At 35.9% G+C, this 26,585-nt stretch overlaps 1 protein-coding gene across 1 annotated transcript in view; it reads right to left on the bottom strand.

The window, feature by feature from the left end:
• LOC127956206 (glycine receptor subunit alpha-3-like) overlaps positions 1–26,585 on the bottom strand; it is a 57,786-nt gene that overhangs the window by 12,529 nt on the left and 18,672 nt on the right. The window contains exons 2-6 of the mRNA XM_052553995.1: positions 23,044–23,168; positions 22,264–22,331; positions 10,410–10,633; positions 9,230–9,312; positions 7,562–7,699 (exon numbers count right to left, since the gene is read on the bottom strand). Coding sequence (XP_052409955.1) covers positions 7,562–7,699; positions 9,230–9,312; positions 10,410–10,633; positions 22,264–22,331; positions 23,044–23,168 — 638 coding nt within the window. The remainder of the gene's footprint in view (positions 1–7,561; positions 7,700–9,229; positions 9,313–10,409; positions 10,634–22,263; positions 22,332–23,043; positions 23,169–26,585) is intronic.

Genomic DNA, 26,585 nt, shown 5'->3' with positions numbered 1-26,585 from the left:
TCATTTAAAGACAACATGCCCAAATTACTACACTGCATCCTCTGTCACCAAGCTCGTTTTTGCCACCATAAAGAATAAAAAGGCAGTTATGTTGTAAACATTAACTATTTTCAGTATGCAAATGAAAATGCTTTTATTAAAAAACAAAACAGTAAATACAGTATGTCTTTCAGAGAACACTGGAAAAAGTGTTGTGACCAAAATGTTATACAACACAATGTAAATGTTTCAAACTCACAAAAAAACACCATGAAGACATGCATGTCAAGTGTGCAATATATTTTTAATATGGAGCGCTATTTTTAACTATTGTTTTCATCACTGGTTCTGTAATGTATTCATTATGAGCTTATAATTAAAACAAAGTTACATCTTCTGCAAAAATCAAACCACTGCAAAGTCTAATCACTGATCCAGGGACCATATCTGTGTGTGTGGGTGACAAAGAGTTAATGAGGTGAGTCCTTGTGCATGATGGAGAATTACAGCGTTATCCTCAAACAATCCTGTAAGACAGAAAGGAAGGAAATATTAAATTACATTCAACTTATACATTACACTGTGTTTTGTTTAGACCATAAAAGCAGCCTCTGTAAAGATGCTGTATAATTAAATGTTAAATGCATGCATTATTGAATACAAGTAATTAATAGCAAGCTATAGTCATATGAATTCTTTTGATAGTGTCAGATGAGACCGTCCTGGGGCTTGTACAATATCATACAAGTGTTAAACTGGATTATTAAGACTATGATGTGCGACCGTGTTTAGGGATCATTTTTAAGACTTTGACCCTGTCCAGATACCCACACTTGCAGTCTTGGCCACTTGAGAGTGTGTGTACGTGACAGTGTGTGAACGAGACTGTCCCCGGTCTTAATAATGCCAAAGCACAGCGTCCTTAACACACACTAAACCTCTCCAGTAATGCTCCGGAGAGCTATACAAAGCTTAGTGTATCCCATCATGCATCATATTTTGGAATAAATCGTCAGACTTTTTGCCGAGATCTCACAAGAGGTCATGGAAAGCTGTCCAATGTACAGTATGTGAAATATTGATAATTAGATATTAAAAATCTCTGTAAACACATAAGTGTCCCATAAGGCAGTGGCTCCCAATCCTGGTCCTGGAGAACCCCAACACTGCACATTTGAGATGTCTCCCTGATCAAACACACCTGATTCAACTCATCAGCTCATCAGTGAAGACTCCAAGGCAGATAAGAGAGACACCAAAACCGTGCAGTGCTGGGGTTCTCCAGGATCAGGATTGGGAAACACAGTCATCAGGTCATGAAAAGTTCGACACACACTTGTGGTCATCATGCTCACTCGAACACTAGGCCAAATACAGGAAAGACTTCAAATAAGTAATCAAGTGGTCAAGTGCAAAGATGGCAAGTGTGGGTATTTGGACAGTGCAACAGTTTAAGAAACAACAAATGCTGTACAAATTATAACAGCAGGAATGTTTGATAAAAGGGACAAACTATCACAGACTTACTGCTGCAAATATCTGCCTCCGCAGCTTTCTGTCTTCTCCATTTCTGAAGGAATCCCTCTCCAGAAAACCACTGGGCTGACTGCCTTTACGTCTTTTCAGCTAAAAATAAAAATAAAAATAATAAAATGGGGAGAGTAAATAAAATTGAATTATATAAAGAATGTTAATAATGATCTGTTAGCAAAATATTTAGATATAATAAATATATATAAATATATATATAAATATAAACTGATATGAATGAACTGCAAAATGGAAAAATGCATGTTTTATTATTTATTTTTAATTTGATTCTTTTTTTTTTTTTTTGGATTTACATTAAAAGGTATTAAAAGCATGGTACAGAACATATGATTACTGTGATATCTGTCATATAAAAGCACATAAAAACACTAACATTACAGTGATACAAAAATAGCTGGTTTGGTGATTATTGTATTGTTGTATTGATTATTAATATACCATAGTAAAACTACAGTTACTAATGTCCTGTTTACTGTGTTTTAACTTCACATTTCATTTATTACTATTGTAAGTGTCGTGATTACCATGATTTTACTACAAATACAACTTGCATCATTGATCCTGAAATTAATAATAATATAAAACGGATTGAAGGTCTATGGCACGTCAGGTGACAGATAGAGTTTAATCAGACTAATTAGCAGCTGTGTTCATTTATTTAAACGCAATGAAACTCAAAGACAGCCGCGGATGACCGATATAATACAGCGATTAAACATATGGCACTAATCTGATTAATAAATAAGACAGAATACATTTTATAAAAGGCATTAAAAGAGCGTATATACGACTACTCACCCAAACTGTGGAACTGATAGCAAGTATCGCGATGTGTGCTGAATGAGACTTCTTGAACGTGATTTCATAGCGATAAACATCTCATGTCCTCGTATCGAATTCTGACGCCAAAAGTTTCCCATTGAAAGCAATGAAGGTCGTAGTGCTTCGATATTCGACGCCGAGAGGCACATTTGGCGTCATAAAAGTGACGCTAGGGGCGCTTGACCATGCTTCAGTTTTTGACGCCTTTGGAGTGAGAATGGGTTGAAATATACAGAAATTTTATAAAGTTATCAAACACTAAATTTTCCATTAAATATAGATAAAATCTTAAAACTACAAAATTTTATTTTGTTCTTTGATGAAGAGACATCACAACAGCTGGGTTATTTTGTTATTTGGGTGCTATTACTTTAAGAGCAGCCGCTACTGAATTTAACGTGGAGCTGACATGCAAGCTCTTAATTTAATTTGTGCTTTAATATGAAATGATAAAGGCTACAGTGCATGCCACCGTATTTGTGCATTATTAGTCCTGTCAAACGATTAATTGCAATTTATCGCATCCAAAATGAAAGTTTTGTTTGCACATATATATTTATTATTTATATAAATATTCACAAATGCATGTATATATTTCAGAGAAAAATATTATTTTTGTATATTAAGTGTATTTTATATAATCTCACTTATAGAAATATATACATTTAAATGCATGCAAATGTTTTCAAAATATATACATGCACAAGTTTGTGCTAGATCCCACTTTTATAGCTGTCAATGAATTTCACAATATGTATACATAGGGGCTTTTATCAAAAGGGACTTTTTTTTTTTTTTTTTTAAACAAAATTATTTTTGGAGCTTGGCAGAGATTAATTTTTAGTGCACTGCTTAATTTACACACTTAGGAAACCCAAAGGATCCTCCATCTTTTCACTGGCAGGCTTGTTCTGCAGTAGATCAGGGATGAAAACCCACTGTGACATCACTAAAGCTGTGCCATGTGGTTATTTCACATCCCTCATGACTCAACTGACAGAAGATGCGGGAGCTCTGAGAAAATGTATGAGTGTGCACAACTACATGACAGAGCAGGAAGTCTTGTGTGGCAGAGGAGGAAATGTGTGGGCAATCATGCAGAAGGCCCTGCATCCATCCTGTCACACTAGAGAGGGGAGATCACATTTAAAGAAGTGTTAATGAACCGAGGATGAAAGTAAAATGTCATTGTGTTGTTTAAAGGATAATGCGATTTTTAGCATGCATTCTTACCCTTTGGTATAAAAACCTCAAGGTCATCGAGGGCTGGTTGTATGAGTAATAAGATTAGGCCTAAGGGTAACATTTTTTTTTTTTTTTTTTTTTTTTTTTGCATGAAAGAGAGTTTGATCATTATTCTACTTGCTTATCTGACAGATCCCAGACTTATTTTGCAATGTGCAACACCAGCATATAAAAAGTGTAGTATATTTTCATAATGTGACAGACTGACAAATCCATGGTCTGTCAGTGAATTGAAAGATGTTGAGTATTGAATTATTGATTCCTTTCTATATGAATGTAACAGAGGTATGGTGGTTTTCAAGCAGAGATGCCTGTGGCCAATATGCTAAGAGATTGACATATTGTATACTGGACAGTGTGAGTGAATACCTCTTAAATGCATTCAAACAATCAAATTGAACTACTCGGTTTCATTGTACTGTACAAACCAAACTGAGCCAGCATCCTATTACAGTTGTAATCCCACAAAATGCAAATGTACTACATTGAATTATTTGCATCATACTGTAGTGGACTACCCCTTTTAGTGCATAAATTATAGTATTACTACAGTAATGTATTCTTTGCTACATATATTTGCAGACGAGAGTGGCTTTTTGTCTCGAGGGATCCTTGCTCTTATGTTCGCTCCACCAAGGAATACTGACTCAGAAAGGTGGCCTGAAATAGGTGTTACACCTCTGATGAAAAATATTGTGGGGCACTACTGAAGCCAGAGACAGAGCCACTGTACTTGATAGAAAGTCAATTATTTTGTCAGTTTTGTCAAAAAAGAAAAAAGAAAATGGGTTTGACTTCAGTAGAAGGTAATTGCTTTGGACGTTATACTCATGATGCAAGTAAAATAAAACAGTATGAATGACATTTATAATAATAATGATTTTCATGTGAGTTCATAGCTCTAAACTGCATAGCACATAATGCACATGGTTGAATCCTTTTATTTTTATTTTTTTATATAATAAAAACACCTCCTTTCACACCTCCTAAGGCAAATGGTTTCTCTTGTTTCTTCTTGACAAGAAAAAGCATATTTAATCTATATGCATATAAAATATATTATTGCTCTCTGCTGAATACATACAAAAAGCATGTTATCCATAAACTAAATGAATCTGAATCCCTTTAAAGCTCTTGATATTTGCTAGGAGCTTTGCAGTTGTCTTACCTTTTAATTGGATGCTCATCTCTCAACCCAATCAATATCAATATGCCTTTGTGCATCAATATTGATTCAATTACTAAATGAGTCCAGGGAATAATATAATCGACATGTAGCTCCCTATAGATACATACAGTGCCCTGAACACAACTGCGAACAGAGATCCTGTCAAAAAAAAAAGAAACCTTTGAATCTTATGTATTGTCACCAATCCCACTCTCTATTTCTTTTATACTTTTCCCCCTGCGGTTTTCCATTTCTCCTGGCTCTCAAGTCATTTACGGGTGGTCTCTCTCTCATTTTGTCCTTATACTCTGTGGACAATCGTTTGAGGCAACCTGACCTTGACCCACCAGCATCTGTCATTCATCCTGTCAGAAAGTCCCTCTGAGGCAAAACACACAGGGAGGTAAAAGCACACACCTCTTCACCAGGGATTGTGTGTCCATACAGTATGACTTCTGATATGTGCACTATCGATATGACTGATAATATCAGGTTTAAAAGCAAGAAGGCAAAGGCAAAGAGTAGGGTACAACATGTGCCATTCACTGAACCTAAAATGTAGAATTGCAGAAAAAAATATACGTTATATTGAAGATTAATTGAGCAACATATTTTGCGTGAAAATAAATAATTCAAGTTGTATATTTTGTTTAAAAATCGTATAAATGTATGAGGAGGCAAGGAGGGGGGTGGCTTTTACCCCACACAAGGGGCAAAAGGCTCACCAGCATGGGGTAAAAGGTACACAATATTGATACTAATACTTTAGCTAAAATAATGTTAAAATGTTCAGCTAAAGTTAGTTTTTTTCAATAACTATGTCATTAAAATGTTAATATAAAAAAATACATTTTAAAATACAGAAACAAAATTGTTTTAAAGATTCTGAAAGTAATGAAGGAGATTCAGTAATAATTGAATATATATATTTACAGTAATTATATTTTATTACATGATATGATTAATATCATGTTTTAAATATGATAGTTTCATTCTAAATATGGTGTAACATGGTCTAAACATAAACTCTAATATGGACACCCAACATTATATATGATATTTACCATCTTAATCTAACCATGTCATGTCAACAAATAGAAAAGTCAGCAATCCGTTAATTTTCATATTAATTACTGTGCACCTTAAGCCCCAACAGCAAGGGCACTTTTTACCCCAAATACAATAATTTTACAATATTCTTTAGTTATTTAAAAAAAACTGTTGCTTTAATAATGAAAATCATAAAGACATTTTCTCAAAATATATGCATTACTTCTAGTGGTTCTCATTTGCTACTTAAATCTACATTTTAAACATTTTCAAAAACATCAAATATTAGATCAAGTAATCACAGAATCAACTTTGCGCTGCTGTGCGCGATCGCGTCACTGATCAGACAAAAATACACGGGCATCTTGAAAAGCGGATGTTTTGGAAACTGCCACGCCTCGTTTTTGTGCCATCTAGTGGTTTAGATGAATATAATATCAAATGCGCCTTTTACCCCGGGGCTCCTTTAGCCCCGTTGAACCCTACTCACCAGGTCACCAATTAATTCAATTATATCTGACAAGGCTTATGAGAGCTTATGAGCACAGTAGATAAGTACAATTCTGCAATGCACTGACATGGTTCTTGACCGAAGGCATGTAGAAACCTCATCTCGATTTAGTTTGTTTTTCGAAATCTTTCCTCAGTTACTCTCAGAAGTCTCATTGCCAGTGTTTTGGCCAGTTTTTCCAATATCATGCATGTTTTGAAGATAACTTTTTCTAAATATAATTTGTGTGTGTACTTCAAGGCTACTAAGCTAAATGTGATACATAAAATTCTGGGCATTGTATAACTACATTTTTTTTTCACTTTAGGTCTCAGACACTGAACACTCACTGACAGTATTTTCCTCTCTCACACCGTTGATGTTTAAGTGTCAACCGTGATAAGGCCAGTGCACCGTGGATACATTATTGAGACACCACGAGATGCGATGACAACCTTTTTCAATAATCATCTGATAAAAGCTGTTCTTTTGCATCCCATTAAGACAAGACTGCTAGAACATTCTCCTGGATTTTTTTTTTTTTTGTCTCTTCTCCTTCCTCGCAGTGGTCTTCTGTTCTTCTAAATTAGTGATTCTCAACTGGTGGCCATAACAAATTGGGCCACGTCTGGACTGATAGAGCGGTAGAGAAGAGCAATGATAAATGCAAATAATGAAATGCTATAATGCTGTATAATCATGCTTGCTTAGTACAGCACGATAAGAGGAAAAAACACTATACATATAATCAGTCAAAGACTATACATCCAGTTGATTTTGGAGGAAATTCATCTGTCATATGGTTGAAGCTAGCCAGATGGCAACATGGACAGGTTCATGATATTCCCTCATCCTTAAAAACCATGAACAAGACTGTGCAATTTGTTTTGCTTTGTGAATTAATGCCTTCTGAAAGCATGAAATAATTCAAATTCAATTTACATGTGGAATAGACCAATGGTTCTAATCTCTCTGCACATTTTGTATGTCTTCTTGATTTTAATGCACTTGATTCAGATCATCAGCTCAATAGAGCAATAGCAATAGAGAGTGCAAGCATGTCCGATAAGAGGTATACAGGTATACAAAATTTGCAGAGCACCCAGGACCGACGTTGAGAACCACTGGATTATAATTTAGTTAAAGTTAATTTCCTTATTCAGTCTGAATCATGTACATTTTATGATGTTGCGGATCATTTGGAGTTTCTATCAGTCTATTAAAATTGTATTATATGGCAATGTTATGCAAATTACCTGTGTTGTAGTGCTTGGTGCAGTATCTCAAATCAGAATCATCCTTGAGGATGAACTGTGGGAGTGTCAAACCTTCGGCAAACTGTACAGGTCCCTTCTCTTGCCACTCAAAGATCAGGTCATTCATTGTGTAACCAACTAGGAGAAAAACATATATTTGTTAGTTTTTACATGCTGTTTTGAGTATTACTATTTCATAATGGAGAGGTTAATGTTGTATAATTAGCCCTTTTCGTATTCTGCAAATATTGCAACATCTTGCACTTTCATTAAAGGATTCTTTCACATACATATTCTGTCATTAATTACTTGCATTCAACCTCATCCCAAACTTGCATGCACTAAATCTTCATAAATATTCATTTTGTGTTTTGTAAACAACATATGAAAAATGTGTAGTTTTCGGATGAACCCAAAAGACTTTAGCAGCCTTTTGTCTCACAAGGGACAAAGATTAAGTAAATATTCCTTTAGTTAAACCATTCTGATGGTTTAATTTAAGAATTAGTTTTTTTTTTTTTTTTTTAATAAAAATGCAGATATATCCGAGGCCAAATGAGAGGGCTGTTCCAGAAGGCTAGAACATTACAAAACAATTTACTACTTTTCAGATAGATATAAGCAATAGATTCAGAGGCATCTAATGAACAGTGACTTCAGATTCACAGTTTATATTCAAAAGGCAATGATGTGATTTTTTTTTTTTAATACACATGTATGTAAAAAGAAACCAGCTTATTGTGTTTTTCTTTCCATTGTTGATTTAAACTATGACCATACAACCATAAAGCATGTTTACTGCAGAACATAGTAAAAAGGCACACAGCTTCAACATGAAGATAAAAACATATCACAACGCATTAAGCAGTTCACCAGCACAATATCCTCAGGGTTGCAACTGCACCGGAAAATGTATGGTGTGATGTTGAAATGGCGGATATAATTATCTCTGTTTCTTCATATAGCTCTGGTGTCACTTGCTTCTCTTGGTGGCACCACTTTACCAGAGGGAAGGTGAGTATGCTCATTCTATTCTATTCTATTCTACTGAATAAGCTTACTATTCCCAACAGAGATGATCTCTTCAATTTAACATTGTTGTCTATTATCAAGAGCCTCTCAGTGAGCAACTCTCTTAATGACATGAACATGGCCACTCTAAAACATGTAGTTATGAAGACAGATTCCCCATAACATGGGGCCTTTCTTTAAAAGCCTCAACCCCAGCTTAGAGCAATAGTCATGGGGGAGACTGATTTAGCTGTGGCATGATTTTAAATCAATAGAAAGCTCTTGGAATAATATACCAAACACTTTGACCACTAGTTGTACATGTCTTGGCATTCAGCACTTCGTCTGTAGAGAGCACTCTGTGCCTATGTGTCCTTAAGTTACTGTCTAGAATGGTGTATAATTTCTCCATGATGATTTTAAGGATGTCTTCAGGGCCTTGCCCATCCATAATGACATAATTTTTTATGATCCTGCCAGGTGAATGCCAGTGCCGAACACACTTTACATCAAATCTGCTATTTACCTCATCGTAGCTACCGGCTGAAGTTATATTATGAAATGAGAAACAGTGTCTGCTTTCTACAAATCTGAACGAGGGGTGGGGGTGTTACATAACAAGCTCTTGATGAGAGGAGGTCAAACGAGATTACTCACAACTCTCCAGCTGCATTATGCACGTCTGCACATCCATGGGGAAATTCTTCAGATCCATCGGACACGAGAGTGTCAGAGTCAGTCTAAAAATTGAAACGGGAAAAGGCATAGATTTTAAAAATTATACTCACACCTCTTGTTTTTAATATGTGACCCTGGACCACAAAAACCAGTCATAAGATTTATATATCATCTGAAAGCTGAATAATTAAGATTTCCATTGATGTATGGTTTGTTAGGATAGAACAATATTTGGCCTAGATACAACTATTTTAATATCTGAAATCTGAGGGTGCATAAAAAATTACTAATAAAAATTCAGTTTTGATTAAGTTTTGAAATTTACTAAATATCATCATGGAATTAATTTTTAATTTAAATTTTTTGGCATAAAAGAAAAATCTATACTTTTGACCCATACAGTGTATTTTTGGATATTGCTACAAATATACCACAGCAACTTAAGACAGTTTTTGTGGTCCAGGGTCACATATGTGCTTTTCCAAGTGTAAAACATTTTAAGGCAATTTATATGCACAAAAAATGTAAATGGAATTCCATCTACATTCTCTGAATGAGTAATCTGTAAATCCACAACTCAGACAAAGAAGGGAATCAAAGTTGAGGGCTGGTGGGATTTAAGTGGTGGGATTTCAGAACGGGGCCACTAAAGCATAGTAGAGACAAGTCTGACAGCCGCAGATTGGCCATGTTTTAATTACACTCCTTCTCCCTCAGGGTGCCACGTGGATTTCAGTTAGAGTGAATCCTCTGTCATCTCACATCTGCACAGCTTTCCTTCATATCTCCTCAAAAGCCTGACATGATTTACCCCTCACTATTAACTCCAGCACTTTCCTTCTATCCTATGCTGCCACAGTGATATTGACTTCCTATGGCTTCGCTGCATTGATTGATGTTGATTGACACTGTGTTCATCCTGGCATTTGTTGAGGGGTTAGTTGCATTTTAGAGTTTGAAGGTATGACTCTAATGACTCAAGTCTGCATCAGCTGAGACATTTGATTACTAGGATGGTGGATTATTATTGACATTTTCAGGAGCTAGTACGCAGCAGCTGTTTTCATAGACCATGACCCTATACCTACTCAAATGTATGTGTCAAAAGTCAGTCAGCTGCTGCTTACTGTAACTATTTTGATTGGTGCTGAAGTCTCACCTGATTGAATAGAGGACATTTCCATTCTTGAAAATTCTCAAGAGCTTGTTGTCAGTGGTGACCTCGTGGAAGTGCGCTCCCTTCTCATTGGCGAAGAACAGATCAGGCTTCCAAATGGAGTCTAACATCGAGGGATCCAGGTCCAGGGAGTCGTCTGGGTACTCGCTGTAAGCTAGCCGAGGGTCGTTCCATTGCTGCCGGAGAAATATGTTCACTCTGTAATCCTAAGAATAAATGCTTAACATCAGTCAAGGCAAATAGCACAGGAGATGTACAACAGGCCTCTGTCAGTTTTAAATCAGATAGAATGAGTCTTTTCACGTACAAGCATGCACAGCCAACACAAGTGAAATAGAAATGAGCATCATTGCTTAAATATATGGTACATTAAAATGCTGTGTGAGATTTTCATATATTCAATCAATGCACTGCTGTCTACTTTTGTTGTGTTTCACAGCTGTAAATACATTAAATCAGTGGCTATCAACCCTTATGTTGCTACATAATGTTCGTTCTGACAGGGTTGCAATCAAGAGAGAAAAACACTGCTAAATGCAAATAATAAAATGAAGCCAACTGTGAGAGTATGATAGCAAACAAATATGAGGTAGGATAAAATGTTACCCAGATATTTTTTCTTTTATTTTTGCCTGATATTAAATACACTTGATAAAAGCTGTTCAAATTAGGCATAAGACAACATGGACAGGTTGCATATACCCTCTTCTGAAAACCATGAGCAAAATCCCTCAAAGGCAAAGCAAATATGACCCCTATCTCATTAAATGTGGGTGACAAGTTTAAGAAGCATTACTTTAAATAAATATATTTTAGACATACTGTAATAAGGTGGGTAATCATTATGAGGTTGTGACGGGCCATGGAGTTAAGCCAGCTGTTACCTTGCCAACAGTTATATAAGGTAAAATGGAAATGCTTTTTGTTTAACAAAGTTGATGCCTACAAAAGAAATCCAGTCATTGGGCATGTAGAGACGCAATCATCAATGAGATCTGTTCTTGCCTGTTGTACACTCCATCGTACTCTTACGTTTGCCTTGAGACAAATTCAAAAACAACAAACGTCTTAAATGTGGTTCTTAAATTTACAGCTCACAGTCCATATTAAATTAAAGTTCTGTGGATAAAATGTGACACAGTTTTATGCCATAATATATGCCGTAATGTTTTTGCCTAGAAGCCTGGCAGAACTGCATGAGTAAAGAAGAAAGAACCTCAGTGAACCTCAACAATAAGCTAGGAGACAGATTTACCATAATCTGAAACTAATAAAAGCTTAAATAAATGTTAAAAATGCATCCGAGGAGAGATTGAAACTTCTGCTTTCTTTACAACAACAGCTCTTTCATTCAGAAGTTTAAGAATATACTATGTATAATCAGACTGAATTTGCCTGAAAGCAACAAAGACAAGCAGCCACTAATAATGAATGGAAGGTGACAGCGCGTGGGTGATATAATTTGTTAGGCAGCAAGGCGGATGTAGAACAGGGCGGTTTTCATATCTTATCTGTGTCTTTCTAAAGCACTCGAAGAACTTCATTAGAAAGTCTGTGCGTCAGAGTGCATGAGTGGTGGTATATTGATATGGAGTTTCACGTGGGAAACCAGCGTAACACGGTTAGTGACTAAGCAAACCTCAACTGTGTCAGTTCCCCTTTGTCAACATTCAAACAACATCTCAAGGCAGAGGACGTCGTGTTTAGCAGAAACAAAAAAAAAAAGAAGTCAAAGCATTAGTTTTCTGCTCCACTTCTTTAAACATCTTACTATGGTGGTTTGTTGACAGGAACATAGCTGACGCTCCAAATTACAGATCACCGAATTGGCCAACATCTCAGCTGATGAAGCATGGCTTACTTTCATTATAGATGTCACACCATTGCTTTGTCAATCTCTTGGTTGCTTTGTCATCAACTTAGCGGCTAATTCTGTCCTCTGCACATTTCTTTGCAGTCGGTGTGGTGAAGCTTGAAAGAACCTGTGTATCGCATCTGCGATTGCTCAACCAACTGCAGGCCTTCACTGGCTCCATGGCAATCTCCACACATCTGCTGTGTAATTGCCTACTCAAGCGGGACTCTTTGGCATTAAGGGGGAATCTGTGCCCGTGCCAACAAGTCAATGATTAATCACATCTCCATATGTCTGTGGCTTCTGTGCAGTCAGATAGTCCGGTCAATACATTCACCGCTTTGGTAGTGACTATTGAAACATTGAACCTGCATGTTGTCAGCATAACCACTGGCAACTCTACTCCTGTATGTTGTCAGCATTTGCCAAAATGAGCAATGGTGAATAAAATCTGTGCCATTTGCAAGTAAAAATCACTTTCCGCACTCTTCATTGTGTAGATGGAATTTTTGTGCATTGATTAAATGGCAAATTACACCATCGTAACTCTACTTTACGAAGCCGCAGATAATCTTGAGATTATCTTTCTTATCAGTTGGTGTACAGAACTGGGCTGATCAGATCTTTATATGTTGGATTTCCAGCACATGGACAGGCAGATGTGTCAGGATTTTCAAAGTCCATAGAATCATCATACTGTATGTAGATGTGTTCAACAACAACACCTTAAATGATGTTTTGAAACTGCAGCTACTTGTAGTTAGACCTTAACAACCTTATAATCAGACTATAGAGGAATAGTGGATTGAAAAAGTGGAATGAGGAGGATAATACATGAGAAAATTACTCCTTTTCAGGTTAGAAATGTTTGGTAATTTAGTCGCACATTTCCTTCAAGTGTTTAGATGTTCCTGTCCTTTGATTTCCTTAATTTTAGAGAAAGTGGCACATTAATGTTAGCTGTCTGGGAACTGAGGTTTGTCCAGAATGATGTTCTGTTAATGCAGTGTCCTTTGTTCCGGGATGTAAGGATTATCCCATGACCCTAATGCAGAGGGAAGGTGATCTCCAAAGGCCAGATGGTTAAGGGCAGGAAATCTAGGAAGGGTTAGCATAATCCATATGTGACATGGGTAACCATAGAGAGAATTCCCATACATGGCCTTTTACCCTCTTATTCACCCTTAAACCTAGCCTGGACAACAAATCTTAGGGATATTGTTTATTACTGCACACTGATGCTCTCCTTGATGTGATGTGTTAAAATTTGTATTGTTTAACTGTAAGTTGAAAACATATCTAGATGTTCATTCAGTTCTTGAAAATATACTTTCTTTATAGTCTTAAACAATGTGTTTTTAAGATGACCTGATGTTAACATCAGTGGGGTAAATGAAAAACATTAATTGATTTGACCAGTAACTTTGAATGAAAAATCTTTAGAAAAATTATTTTAAGTCTTCAATGCTATTTTTTTTTTGTATACTGTATATATTTTGGTTTCGTACACTTTACAAAAGTTACTATTACCAATTTGTATAAACATGAATTATATACAGTATACAAAGAGGTGCATTCAAGCTAGTGTCTATATGAGTCTGTAAGTATGATTTCATACACTGTAATATGCTCTGCTCTCCTCCCTGCTTACCTTGGTGGTGAGATACATAGCAGACTGTCATCAAGTGGTGCCCGCAGAACAACACAGTTTTCATATCATGGAACTGATGCTGATGGTATTGAAATTATGCATCCAAGTGATGATATCACGGATCATTATCTAGTCTTGTGTAAACTTAATATAGCTTAAACTGTAAATTCTACTCCTTGTAAAACCATCACTTCTACCACAAAAGACTGCTTTGTAACTAATCTTCCTAATTTATCTCAATTCCTTAGCACATCCAAAAACTCAGAACAACCTGAACTCATGTAACAGAAACCATGGACTCTCTCTTGTCTAACAAGAGAGAAAGTTGCTTATTTATGCCTAAAGGGATAGTTCACCCAAAAATCAAAATTATGTCATTAATAACTTACACTCATGCCATTCCAAACCCGTGAGACCTCCGTTTATCTTCGGAAAACAGTTTAAGATATTTTAGATTTAGTCCGAGAGCTCTCAGTCGCTCCATTGAAACTGTGTGCACAGTATACTGTCCAAGTCCAGAAAGGTAAGAAAAACATCATCAAAGTAGTCCATATGACATCAGAGGGTCAGTTAGAGTTTTTTATAAATGCAGTCCATTTACCATTTACATCGAGCGCAAAAGAACTGGTGAACCGTTTTCTTCAACCGGTTTATTGAAATGAACTGTCCCAAAGAACTACTGGTGAGCCGAAAACCGATGCAACCGGTTTTTGACTCATGAACGAGTCAGTCTTTTGTTCGTTATCTGGCTCGGCTCTGTGTTCATCTTCAGTTCTCTCTTCACAGCAGTTCAGTCAGTGTACTGTTTAAGTAAATGAATCAGTCCTGGATATTGGTTTGTTTTAACCCTCTGGAGTCTAAGGGTATTTTTGGGGCCTTGAGAAGTTTTGTCATGCCCTGACATTTGTGCTTTTTTCAGTTTCTTATAAATATCTAAATGGGTAAAGTCTAATATCACTGTAATCAGCACAAACTGGGCTATAATAATATGTGAAATGCATGCATGTACATGATTGTATTTTTGAGAAAAAAAATGTTATGCATGGTTAGTGAAAAACTAAAAATGTTAAATCACTTGAATAAGGCAATAAAACACATACATAACATTGGTTGCCGGAAAAGTTGAGAACTGGAGCTTGTAGCCTAGAATTTTTCTTTCTGAATGATGTGAAAATCATCTTGTTTACTCACTCACAGAAAACAATATATTGATTTAAATTTTCTAAAACACTTTTTGTTGGTAAAAGTCATATGCGAGTAGGCGTCAACTACCATGAATATCATTGTGATTTACACCTGAGAAGACAAAGGCCTGCATAATGAGCTGCATAATGAGCCTCTCATTCAACTGTGCCACTCTGAGGGAAGACTTACAAGAAAGAATGTGAGAACAAAATAAAAGTATATAATTTTATGTTTGTAGTTTATTAAGAATATATTTAATTATCCCAGAACATAATTTAATATCCACTTGGGGGAGCAGTTAAACAGTTTATTAGGAACAATCAAAGCTGACTTTCAAATTTTTTGGCATCCTTACTCCAGTCACACAATCCTTCAGAAATCCTTTTAACAATCTTATTTTCTACCAAATAAACCCCATTTATTATCATCATCATTATTATTATTATTATTATTATTAATGTTGAAAAGAGCTGATAATATTTTTTAGGTTTTTTAGGGGGAATAAATCGAAAGAACTGCATTATTTTTACATTTGTTAGAGTTATCTCTATTTGTCCCATTTATATTATTTACATCAAGCTTTTGAATGGTATAGTATTGTATATTGTTATTGAAACTTCATAATGTTTCACTTGATTATACATTTAGTCAGGAATTATAGTTTGGAAAAAGTCTTTGGAAAAAGTCTAACTAGTAAAATGTTTACACGTTATGTGAAAACTAGTACAAATAAATAAAAAGAGACTTACTCATGTTTATGATCTCTGCTGAATAAAGTGCTTCATTCTTTTTTCTGAGGAAATCCATTTCTCAAATCCTCAACCACATCACATCTTTTTGGGGTGAATTATGTCTTAGTCCTCTCATCGCGAAGCAAACAGTAAAATAAAATAAAAACTTGAAGAATAGTCTGGCTGCTTTTTCTTCTGTGTGGGTGTATTCAAGCCGCGCGCTTCAGTTTGAATCTGAATAGCGCGTTAAGCGCGGGGGCGTGGTCACATTAGATATAATGAGCGGAGATATGAAAAACAGACATCGCGTTGTTTTCATATGGATTACTTTATCTCAGAATATTTGTTTTCGGCAGCACTTGTTTAGTTTAAAAGTAGACATTCCAGGCTTTCTATAGATATCTCTCTCATGTCTCTTCGTTGAGTATTCACGGAGTTACAGTTCATTTTAATGAAATGTTTGTACATGACGATCAGCGGAGACAAAGACTGTAGACAGCGCACCTTGTTTGTTATCTTTATTTTATAAGTGCACAAAGGTTTTTTGTTATTATGTCTGTATCCAAAAAAAACTAGACCCTTTACAGATTCGATTGATGTATTGCTCTTATCTGTACGATTAAAACTGAGAGTGTAATTTAAGTTCTTTTCGGGGTTATCAGGTGAAAATGACTCAAAACGCATATATGCGTTAATCGACTCGAAAGGGTTAACTCAGAGGGATTGTCAGCCACATTAAAAAAAGTTAACAGCTAAAGTCATTTGTGGATTAATGCATATTGGAGACGCGAACAGTTTAAAACGATTCAGTTCTGAACAGGATATCACAAACTGCTTTTGTTTGTCTCACGGATTTGGAACGACATGAGGGTAAGTTATTAATGACATAATTTAGATTTTTGGGTGAACTATCCCTTTAAGGAAGATTAAGGAAAATAGCCTAACACCAAGGTATAATGAGCACATTCGCACCCTAAAGAGAGCAGCCCCAAAAATGGAGCACAGCTGGAGGAAAACAAAACTAGCATCGCATTGCTTGGCGGGAAAGACTTGCGGTATTTCATATTGCTTGGCAGGAAAGTACCCTATCCTACACAAAAGCATTAACTGATAGATCTGATTACTTCTCTTTTAGAAGATAATAAACATAACCTCAGGTATTTATTCAATAGAGTGGCTAAATTAATGAAAAATAAAACATTAACAGGTGTTGACATTTCCCAACATCAGTAATGACTCATTATTAGAGATCTGTATTTGAGATAAAATTGTAACCAAGCAGTCAACTACAGTATCACATCAGACAGTGCACTCTAAATGCGTTGAGGAACAGTTCCACTCATTCTCTACTTTAGGAGATGAAGAATTGTATAAACTTGTTAAATCATCTAAACCATACCCTATTCCATTTAAGCTCCTAAAAGAGGTACTTCCAGAAGTCATAGATCTCTGTCTGACTTTTATTAATCTGGCATTGTCATTAGGATATGTCCCTAAAACCTGCAAACTGACTGTTATTAAGCCTTTCACAAAAAATAAAAATAAATAAAAAATAAAAACAATTAGACCCAAAGAACTAGTTAATTACAGACCAATATCGAATCTTCCTTTTCTGTCCAAGTTACTAGAAAAGGCAGTATACTCACAAATATTCTTTCTTGGAGAAAAATTATATCTGTGAGGATTTCCAGTCAGGAATTAGACCATATCATAGTATTGAGTCTGCTCTGCTTAGAATTAGAAATGACCTGGTCTTATCATCTGATCATGGTTGTATCTCTCTATTAGTGCTATTGGATCTTGGTGCTGTGTTCAGCACTATTGACCACATAATTTTCTTGAATAGAATGGAAAACTTTGTTGGCATTAATGAAAGTGCATTAGCATGGTTCAAATCATACTTATATGACTGTCATCAATTCGTTGCAGTGAATGAATAGGTATCATATTGATTACAAGTGCAGATCACAAGTGGAGTACATCAAGGCTCAGTACTAGGGCCGTTACTTTTCACGCTTTACATGTTACCCTTGGGAGACATCACCAGGAAGCACGGTGTTAGTTTTCACTGTTATGCTGATGATACTCTATATTTGATGCTCTATATTTCTTTGCAGCACAGAGAAACATACCAATTTGAAAATTTATGGAATGCAATATAATAAAAACCTAAAAATAAAACCTGGATGAGGAGTAATTTCTTACAGATAAATTATGAAAAGAGAGAGGTGTTAATTATAGGACCTAGAAACTCTGGATGTAATAACCTAGAATGCTGTCTAAGACTTGATGGTTACTCTGTCAATTCCTCACCATCAGTTAGGAACCTAGGTGTGCTATTTTATAGCAATCTTTTCTTTGAAAGCCACATTTCTAGCATTTGTAAAACTGCGTTTTTCCATCTCAAAAATATATCTAAATAATGACATATGCTCTCAATGTCAAATGCAGAGATGATAATTCATGCGTTGACCTTAAGGTTAGATAATTGTAATGCTTTATTGGGTGGTTGTTCTGCACAATCCAAAATGCAGCAGCTAGAGTTCTTACTAGAACCAGGAAGTATGACCATATTAGCCTGGTTCTGTCAACACTGCACTGGCTCCATATCAAACATCGTACAGATTTTAAAATCTTGATTGTTACTTAGAAAGCCCTGAATTGTTTAGCACCTCAGTATTTGAATGAGCTCTTATTGCACTATAGTCCTCCACGTCCGCTACATTCTCAAAACTCATGGCAATTTGATAATACCTAGAATATCAAAATCAACTGTGTTTGGCAGATCCTTTTCCTGTTTAGCACCCAAACTTTGGTATAACCTACAGTCCCTAACATTGTTCGGGAGGCTGACACACTCTGTCAGTTTAAATCTATATTAAAAACCCATCTCTTTAACCTGGCTTACACATTACACACTAACACATTTCTAATATTCAAATGTGTTAAATGATTTTTAAGCTGCATTCATTAGGAAAACCGGAACCAGGAACACTTCCCATAACACACGTTGTACTAATTACATTGTTAGAAGAATGGCATCTATGCTAATTTTAGTCTGTTTTCTCTCTCTTGTTCTGAGGTCACCGTAGCCACCAGAACCAGTCTGTATACAGATCAGATGGTGGATCAGCACCTTGAGAGGACCTCTACAGCCTTGAATGTCAGCAGGGACCAGGGAAACTATGAGCCCCAGAAACAGATCCACAATCAAGACCTTGTCTTCTAGACAGCCACATGGACAAGACCACAGGAAACAGATGATTCTTATGCACAATCTGACTTTGCTGCAGCCTGGAATTGAACGGCTGGTTTCATCTGGCCAGAGGAGAACTGGCCCCCCAACTGAGCTTGAGCTTTTTTTCCATTCTGTCACGGATGGAATTTTGGTTCTTTGCCGCTGTCACTTCTGGCTTGCTTACTTGGGGACACTTAATTACCAGCAATATTGTCGACTTGATTGCACATATCCTATTTAAACTGAACTCAGCTAGGTGATGACATCACTGAATTGAATGATGAACTGCCTTTTTGCTTATTGACACATTATTTTGCTATTTAATGCTGTTCAGTTGCTTTGTCACAATCTGAATTGCTAAAAGTGCTATATAAAAAAGTGACTTGACTTTGCTTTTAAAATAAATTTTTCAATAGCTTAATGAATCCTGACCAAAAAAATGTGTCATGCCAATGAAGTGTATCACATGGAGAAATTATTTCTCAAAGCCCATCTGTACCCTGGATCAGTGAACAGTGGTTGATTTGAGTAAATGACAAGAGACTTGTACCCTGCTTAAAGGAAGGAATATTTATGAACAGAAGTCCACTCAGAGTGAGGAAAAAGCTTTGGCAAAAGCACAGTCTCTTCAGACATAATTACTTCAGAGTGAGTGTGCCATCTCACAGCGCATAACTTATTCAGAGCAAGCTGAGGGATGAAGGCGACAAGGCACTCTCAGTGAGTATGTGTGTGTGTGTGTGTGATGAGCATTTATGTTCACAGACATTTATGTTGGGACACTTGTGTAGATAAGCTAAAAGCACATCTCCTTCTTTCTATGTGTAGTTCTGGGTGGAAATGGGGTGTAGTCCCAAATGAGTGTTTGTTTGGCTGTCTGCAGAGTAAAAGTGATCAAACATCAAAAAGAAAAATAAATAAATAATTCGCAACATGCACAGTGTTCCATTGCTAAGCACACCAGACGCCTTTTTAAATTCAGTCGTGGTGGCATATAATGGACAAACAAGATCCCTGTAGGGGTGAACTGCACAAGTAAGAACAATAACTGCTTTCTGCCTCTCACTTGATCACTGATTGCCTGGAGATTTCAAGATATGGCTACCCGAATACAAGCAACACAAGCCCCATATATCCGAGGGTGGGATGCTTTCTTCTGCATGAACTATTATCTGAACCATTCTCCCTTTTCTTTTCCTGATGTAATTCATCCCAAGGGTTGTTGTTAACACATACTGTTGTCTCCAGTTCTTCTCAACTATTTGTCTTGAAATTCTTGAAAATAAAAATGTTATAATCTAATAAATATAAAAAATATATAAATATCATAAGAACTGCTATATATTCAAATTGATTAGTACTATTTAAACCGTTGTCTGCAAAAGGCCAGGTTAGTCCAGGTTGTAAATTGGCACAATTTTTGTTTTAATGATATTAACCTTATATATATATATCACATCATTTGATATATTCGTAAACATTTTGTAAACAAAATGTATAAATTCACACTTAAATTAAGCTCATGTTTTTTAAACAAAATTTTTAAAGGATTTATTTATTTATTCCTGACATGCATTCATAATTTGTTTGTGTGTGTGTGTGTGTGTGTGTGTGTGCTCTTGTTTTGTGACATATCATGACACAACTCTGTATAATGACATGGGTATGACACAGGTATTACAAGGAGATATAACCCATGTCCCCATTTTTCAAAATGCTTATAAGGATACAGGATGAGTTTTTTTTTTTTTTGAGAAAGTAAAAATGTCCTGTGAGGGTTAGGGTTAGGTGTAGGGTTGGTGAAGGGCCATAGAATATACAGTTTGTACAGTATAAAAACCTTTACGCCTATGGGATGTCCCCACTTTTCACAAAAACAAACGTGTGTGTGTGTGTGTGTGTGTATATATATATATATCAAAATCTAAAAAATATTAGAAATAAAACTGTTCTGTAATTTTATCCCTCTGATTTGAACACTGTTTAAATGGATGGGTTGGTTTATTTTAAGATAAGTATTACATTTGGAATTCTTTTCAAAGATTTATTGCATAAAAGGTTGCAGCATTGAGCATTGTAGCCAGTAACAGCAATGTCTACACTCTGATGAATGCGCATTATAACTAACACAGTGCAAATACAATGTCAAGAAGAGAATCACTGAGCTGTGTACAGCATCATCGATGATAACATGTTTTGGTGAGGGTGCAGAATGCAGTCAGTACTTTACGACTGACAGCTCCAGTGATTATTTTTGCTCACTTTCTGTATATAATTTAATCACAATTTAAACAACAGCTGATTTCCATGCTAACATGAGGAGTAGTGTGAAGCTGACCGTTTAGACACTGTCTAAATATACTGATGCATAAATGGCAATAAATGAATGTCTGACTATATAAGTCCTTACATTTCAAAAGTCACTGATCACAGAATAGGCTTTACATTTAACACCCTTACATGTTGTTGCATTTTTGTGGGGTCCATATCTTTCTGTAAAGGTCTATTTGCAAAAATCTGCTTTGAATTGCGGCTAGTTTAGCAAAGAATCCACAGCGTAACTGTATAACTGGTTCTATGTCTGACTTCAGAAAAGAATGCTACTTTAACAAATCACTGTTTTAAATTAAACAGTTAACTGAAATTAATACAGATAGCTTACTGCATTTGCTTTTTAGCAAACATGAAGACAAAATAACATTTTAGGATACTGAAAGCTCAAGTTAATTGCAGACTTTAAGGCAGACATGAAAGATGAAAGTGGTCTAAATGGGTCCAAAGGGTCTAAGACCCTCACAACTTTGTCTCACAAAATGGCTTCCTAGAAGCCTAGTGACGCAAGCAAGTTAGCACCCTTTATGACTTTCAGCCAGTGGACTTCCTAACAGTCTCCTACAGTCTTTCTTGCAATCTGGATTTAGATGTAATACGACATGCATGCTAGCAGAAACCCTCCCTCAATACAAAACACACAATTTTGTGTGTGTGCTATATACTGTTTCCATTAAGTCTGACCTGTGAATTTTAATGACATACTATTTAGTGCATTAATTACTCCCCGTGGAAACAATCAACACAGTGCTAATATAATAGCTAAGATTTATATTAGGTAAACACTGCTGTGGGGCATTTGTGCATGAAAACACATGCATCATTGCTGGATTAGGAACACATACCATAGTTGTCTCTGCAATGGAGCCAAAACTGTTAATGAATATGTTGCATGATACATTCACGGGCGGACCTGTGGAGAGAAGAGTGAAATCAGTCATAATAGAGTACAGTCTCTGCAAAGATACTTTCTATTAGACTCACCGGTTCATCATTATATATGTGTGAGTACACATGAGCTAGTTAATACTTGTCTGCTGTAATATAACACATTTTTATTATTATTAAGATATTAATAAAATGTTTATTTTGTTGAGATTACAACAAAATCAGTTTAAGACCAAACGAGAAATGAGAATAATACTGCATGGCCTCGTAATGGTTCATTAATGGAGAAGGAAAAGTTACTTTACTTGATATTTATGAATAAGTGGCTTCTGTAAATGAGCTTCCGAGGGGAAGTCCTTTGCCAGCTTAATAATTTAAGAATGCTCGGACTGATTTATAGTTTGAGATGGTTTGGGTTCATGGCCGTTCTGTAACAGCAAAATGAATGAATGTTTTCAGGGTCATGGCAGAAATGTCTAGAGGCAGCTGGAACCAGGAGATGTGCAGCATTATTACATAATCATTTCATAGCATGAAACTGAATATAGTGTCACATCTGCATTAGCTTTGTACCGTATAAAATATGAATCTTATAGACACCACTGATCACTGTAACAAAAGGTTTTAAAGACATCAAAAACAGGAAGTGGTGGTAAATAACCATTAAAGAAAGCACAGTGTATTCCTTCAAGGAGGAATAGAGCAAAATGCAAAGAGAAAGGACCTGTTTGTACTACCTTTAAAGTTGGGCCTAATTCTGGCATCGTAACCTGAGGTTCTTCCCATGAGCTTGTCAAGGAAGTCAGAGGGTGATGATGCTTTTTCTCCTTGAGGGTTTTCTGGTTTTTTTGATGCTACCAAACTGAGGAATAAGAAGAGAGTGAGATAAAAATTGGGGGCAGATTTGTGCAAATCTACAAATGTAAGAGGCAATACTAATGTCATCTGACATCAAATATTCAGGTTTTCCATTTGGGGCATTAGACAAGGCTGTAGAATAAGCAGCTTTTGTTCACTCCAACATATTAGGAGTGAGAATATAGATATATTTAGGTCTGTACATTCAGATTTGAAACAGATGCCCATGCATGTGACTTACTGTCTTTAATGCTACTAGTATAATACCCAGCAGAAGTGACATAGATATTATTAGAGTAGTATTTCGTCACAATATATGAAATGTCATACATGTTATATACTTTTCTGTGCTGACCTATTGCATTAATGATCATACATGGCTATATGCAACATAAACAGTTGGTGTGCAAGTAAAGCTGTTGAACTCCCAAAGAGAAAACTTAATATTGTGATACACAAAGGAAAACTTTGCTGCCATATTTCCTTTTAGTAATGACTGAAAGACAATCATTTTGTCAGGCATTATTTCTCTTGATAAGGAGTAAAAGGAAGTTCTGTTGGCAGCAGCAGATGAGGGATAATTTATGTCTTGTTTATTAGTGTTGAGATGTGCTATTCTTTGTGTTTAGCATTTGTGTATAGGTTGGATTTTTGCAGTTGCACTTCTCTGTTACTCAACGAGAAATTCAAATAAGGCATGCAGTGATACTCCATGGCTAGGTCTAAGGAAACTACCTACAAATGCTTGCCAGTAAATTTTATTTTAAGGAGGATGTGGGAAGGACACTTCATTGATCTGTTTGGTTTAATGAAAACACAAGGCATATTTTCAGGGATTTGTGGATGTGACATTTGATTTAACACTTGATTTCATCTTTTTTCCTTTTTTTGTTTTGTCTTAATTAATCAGGAGTGAGATGCTCACCTAGGAAGGGGAGAAGGATGTGAACAAATATTCACGAGGAACATCGAACATTTAAACCTCTTTATTTTTGATCATAGATTGCTGCATAAGGATAATGCAGACAATCAGAAAGATATACTTGTGATGTTTTGTTTTCATATTTTTATGAAAGGTTCTAAGATTGCAAGGTAAGCTAATAATACGCCCCTTTTAATCATTAACTAAACTTAGCCATATTGAATTCATGCACATTGCTGAAAGAACATGACAATGACGAGAATATATTGTTTAAAACTTACCTAAATGTTAAATGTATTATGTTTCTCGATTGTTGCAAAGCATTGAGCCATATTCCTTTCTACTCCCTCTCTACTCACTTTCCTGCTCATTGTATACCTAGTTTATGGTGGGGATATTAATCATAAAATTCAATGTGGTAAAATACATTTAAAAAATCTATGTGAATGAAAATTGTAAAAAAAAATATGTATAATAAAAATATTATTATTCATAATAAAAATGTATAAATAAATATTTTAAATATGCTTTAAAAAATGAATAGAACACATATAACATTTATGAATTTATTCATCTAGTGTGCTTCTGTTCAGTGTGTTAACGTAATGTCAGTGTGCTGAACTGAGCATTGAACCATGATCTGCCTTCATATAGTGTAATCTGTGACATTTCAGCCAGTCGTGTATCAAGTAATATGACAAGATTGCTTCTACAGAAATGCTTGTTACTGGCTACTGAAGCACTCATTACGTTTCTGATGAACATAGGTCAGAGGTCAGGCAGTAAGATTAGGATTAAAAGCATGTGACACAAAATTACTGACACTCGCTGCTCCATCCCACAAAATCATCTTGTGAGATGAGCACACAAACACACACATATCCATCCACACGCATTCACAACTCAGATGCTGCTTTGCTCAGCACAGATCAGCTTTGCTCACTGCTGTTGACACTGACATTCCTCTGAGTTATTCTCCGCTGGTTTCCTCTTTCTCATTTTGCTATTGCTTTGAGTTCTGTTGTTTCAAAGCTTTGAGACTGAGTAAATCTAGACCAGTTTAGAACAAAGCAGAAATTAATTAATCTTGAGGGGGCTCTAGAGTTTATTTGGTTGAAGCAGCATAGAGAATGAAGATGGTTTGCTCTCTATCTCTATTTTAAAGCCAACTGCAGAGAATAATCATAGTCTGCAGTCAACAAGGAAGACCACCTTTGACACCTTTCCACATCTGTGGTCAGTATACTGGATTTTGTTAAACAATTTTCTATTTGCACTTCATAAACAATGGATTTCCCACTCCATCTGAAGCCTTAATAATCTAGTTTGTTTACTTGTCTGATTCCCAGTAGAGAAATTAATTATAAAAAAAGGAATGAGTAGAAAGCCTGTGACACATTTCAACAAGGTTGTGGGTTATATTCGAAACTAAAGGCCATAACACACCAAGTGGGGACAAGCATAGGCATTTTATGGCAAAAGATTTGACCCCCTCCCCCCCCCAAACCAAATAGTTGATATTTTTATATAATATATTATATCTTATATATAACCTGCAAAACATTTGTTCATCTCTTAGAACACACATTAAAGGTGCTGTAGGGAACTTTTGTAAAAAAAAAAAAATTTTTTTTACATATTTATTAAACCTGTCATTATGTCCTGACAGTAGAATACGAGACAGATAATCTGTGAAAAAAATCAAGCCCCTCTGGCTCCTCCCAGTGGTCATATTGCCATTTGCAGAAACTCCATCGCTCCTGGTAAAAAATAACCAATCAGAGCTGAGGTCCGTAACATTGTTTGTGTTCAAAATGTAGAAAAATGTATATAATAAGCAAGTACACCATGAATCCATTTTCCAAACCGTGTTTTTGGCTTGTCCTGAATCACTAGGGTGCACCTATAATAAGTGTTTATATTCGGACCATTTTAGATTGCTTCGGGGGCACCGCGGCGGAGTATCCCAGTACCTTTGTGATTCTTCATAGACATAAACAGAGAGAAGTAGTTCCGGCTACGATGTTCTTCCGCAAGATGCAAGCAGTTCTGTTTATTAACCGCTAGAGCGTCAAAAGTTCCCTACCGCAGCTTTAAGATATTTTTGATGAAATATGAGAGCTTCATGACCGTGCATGGACAGTAATGCAACTGACACGTTCAAGGCCAGAAAGGTAATAATGACATCGTTATAATAGTGCATGTGAAATCTATGGTTCAACCTTAATTTTATGAAGCTAAGAGAATACTTTTTGTGTACACAAAATTAATTTATATATTTAAAAAAAATTCTTCTGTGTCAGTCTGGTGTCACATGGACTATTTTGTGATGTCCTTACTATGTTTCTGGGCCTTGAACGTGGTAGTTGCGTTCCTGTCGATGCAGGGTCAGAAAACTCATGGATCAAAATATTTGTGTTCAAAAGATGCACAAGTCTTACAGGTTTAGAATGACACAAAGGTGAATAATTAATGACCACATTTTCATTTCTTGATTTA

This window comes from Carassius gibelio, chromosome B4 (assembly GCF_023724105.1).
Source record: "Carassius gibelio isolate Cgi1373 ecotype wild population from Czech Republic chromosome B4, carGib1.2-hapl.c, whole genome shotgun sequence".
In the NCBI taxonomy this organism is placed as follows: domain Eukaryota; kingdom Metazoa; phylum Chordata; class Actinopteri; order Cypriniformes; family Cyprinidae; genus Carassius; species Carassius gibelio.
This window is presented reverse-complemented; position numbering and strand designations above follow the sequence as displayed.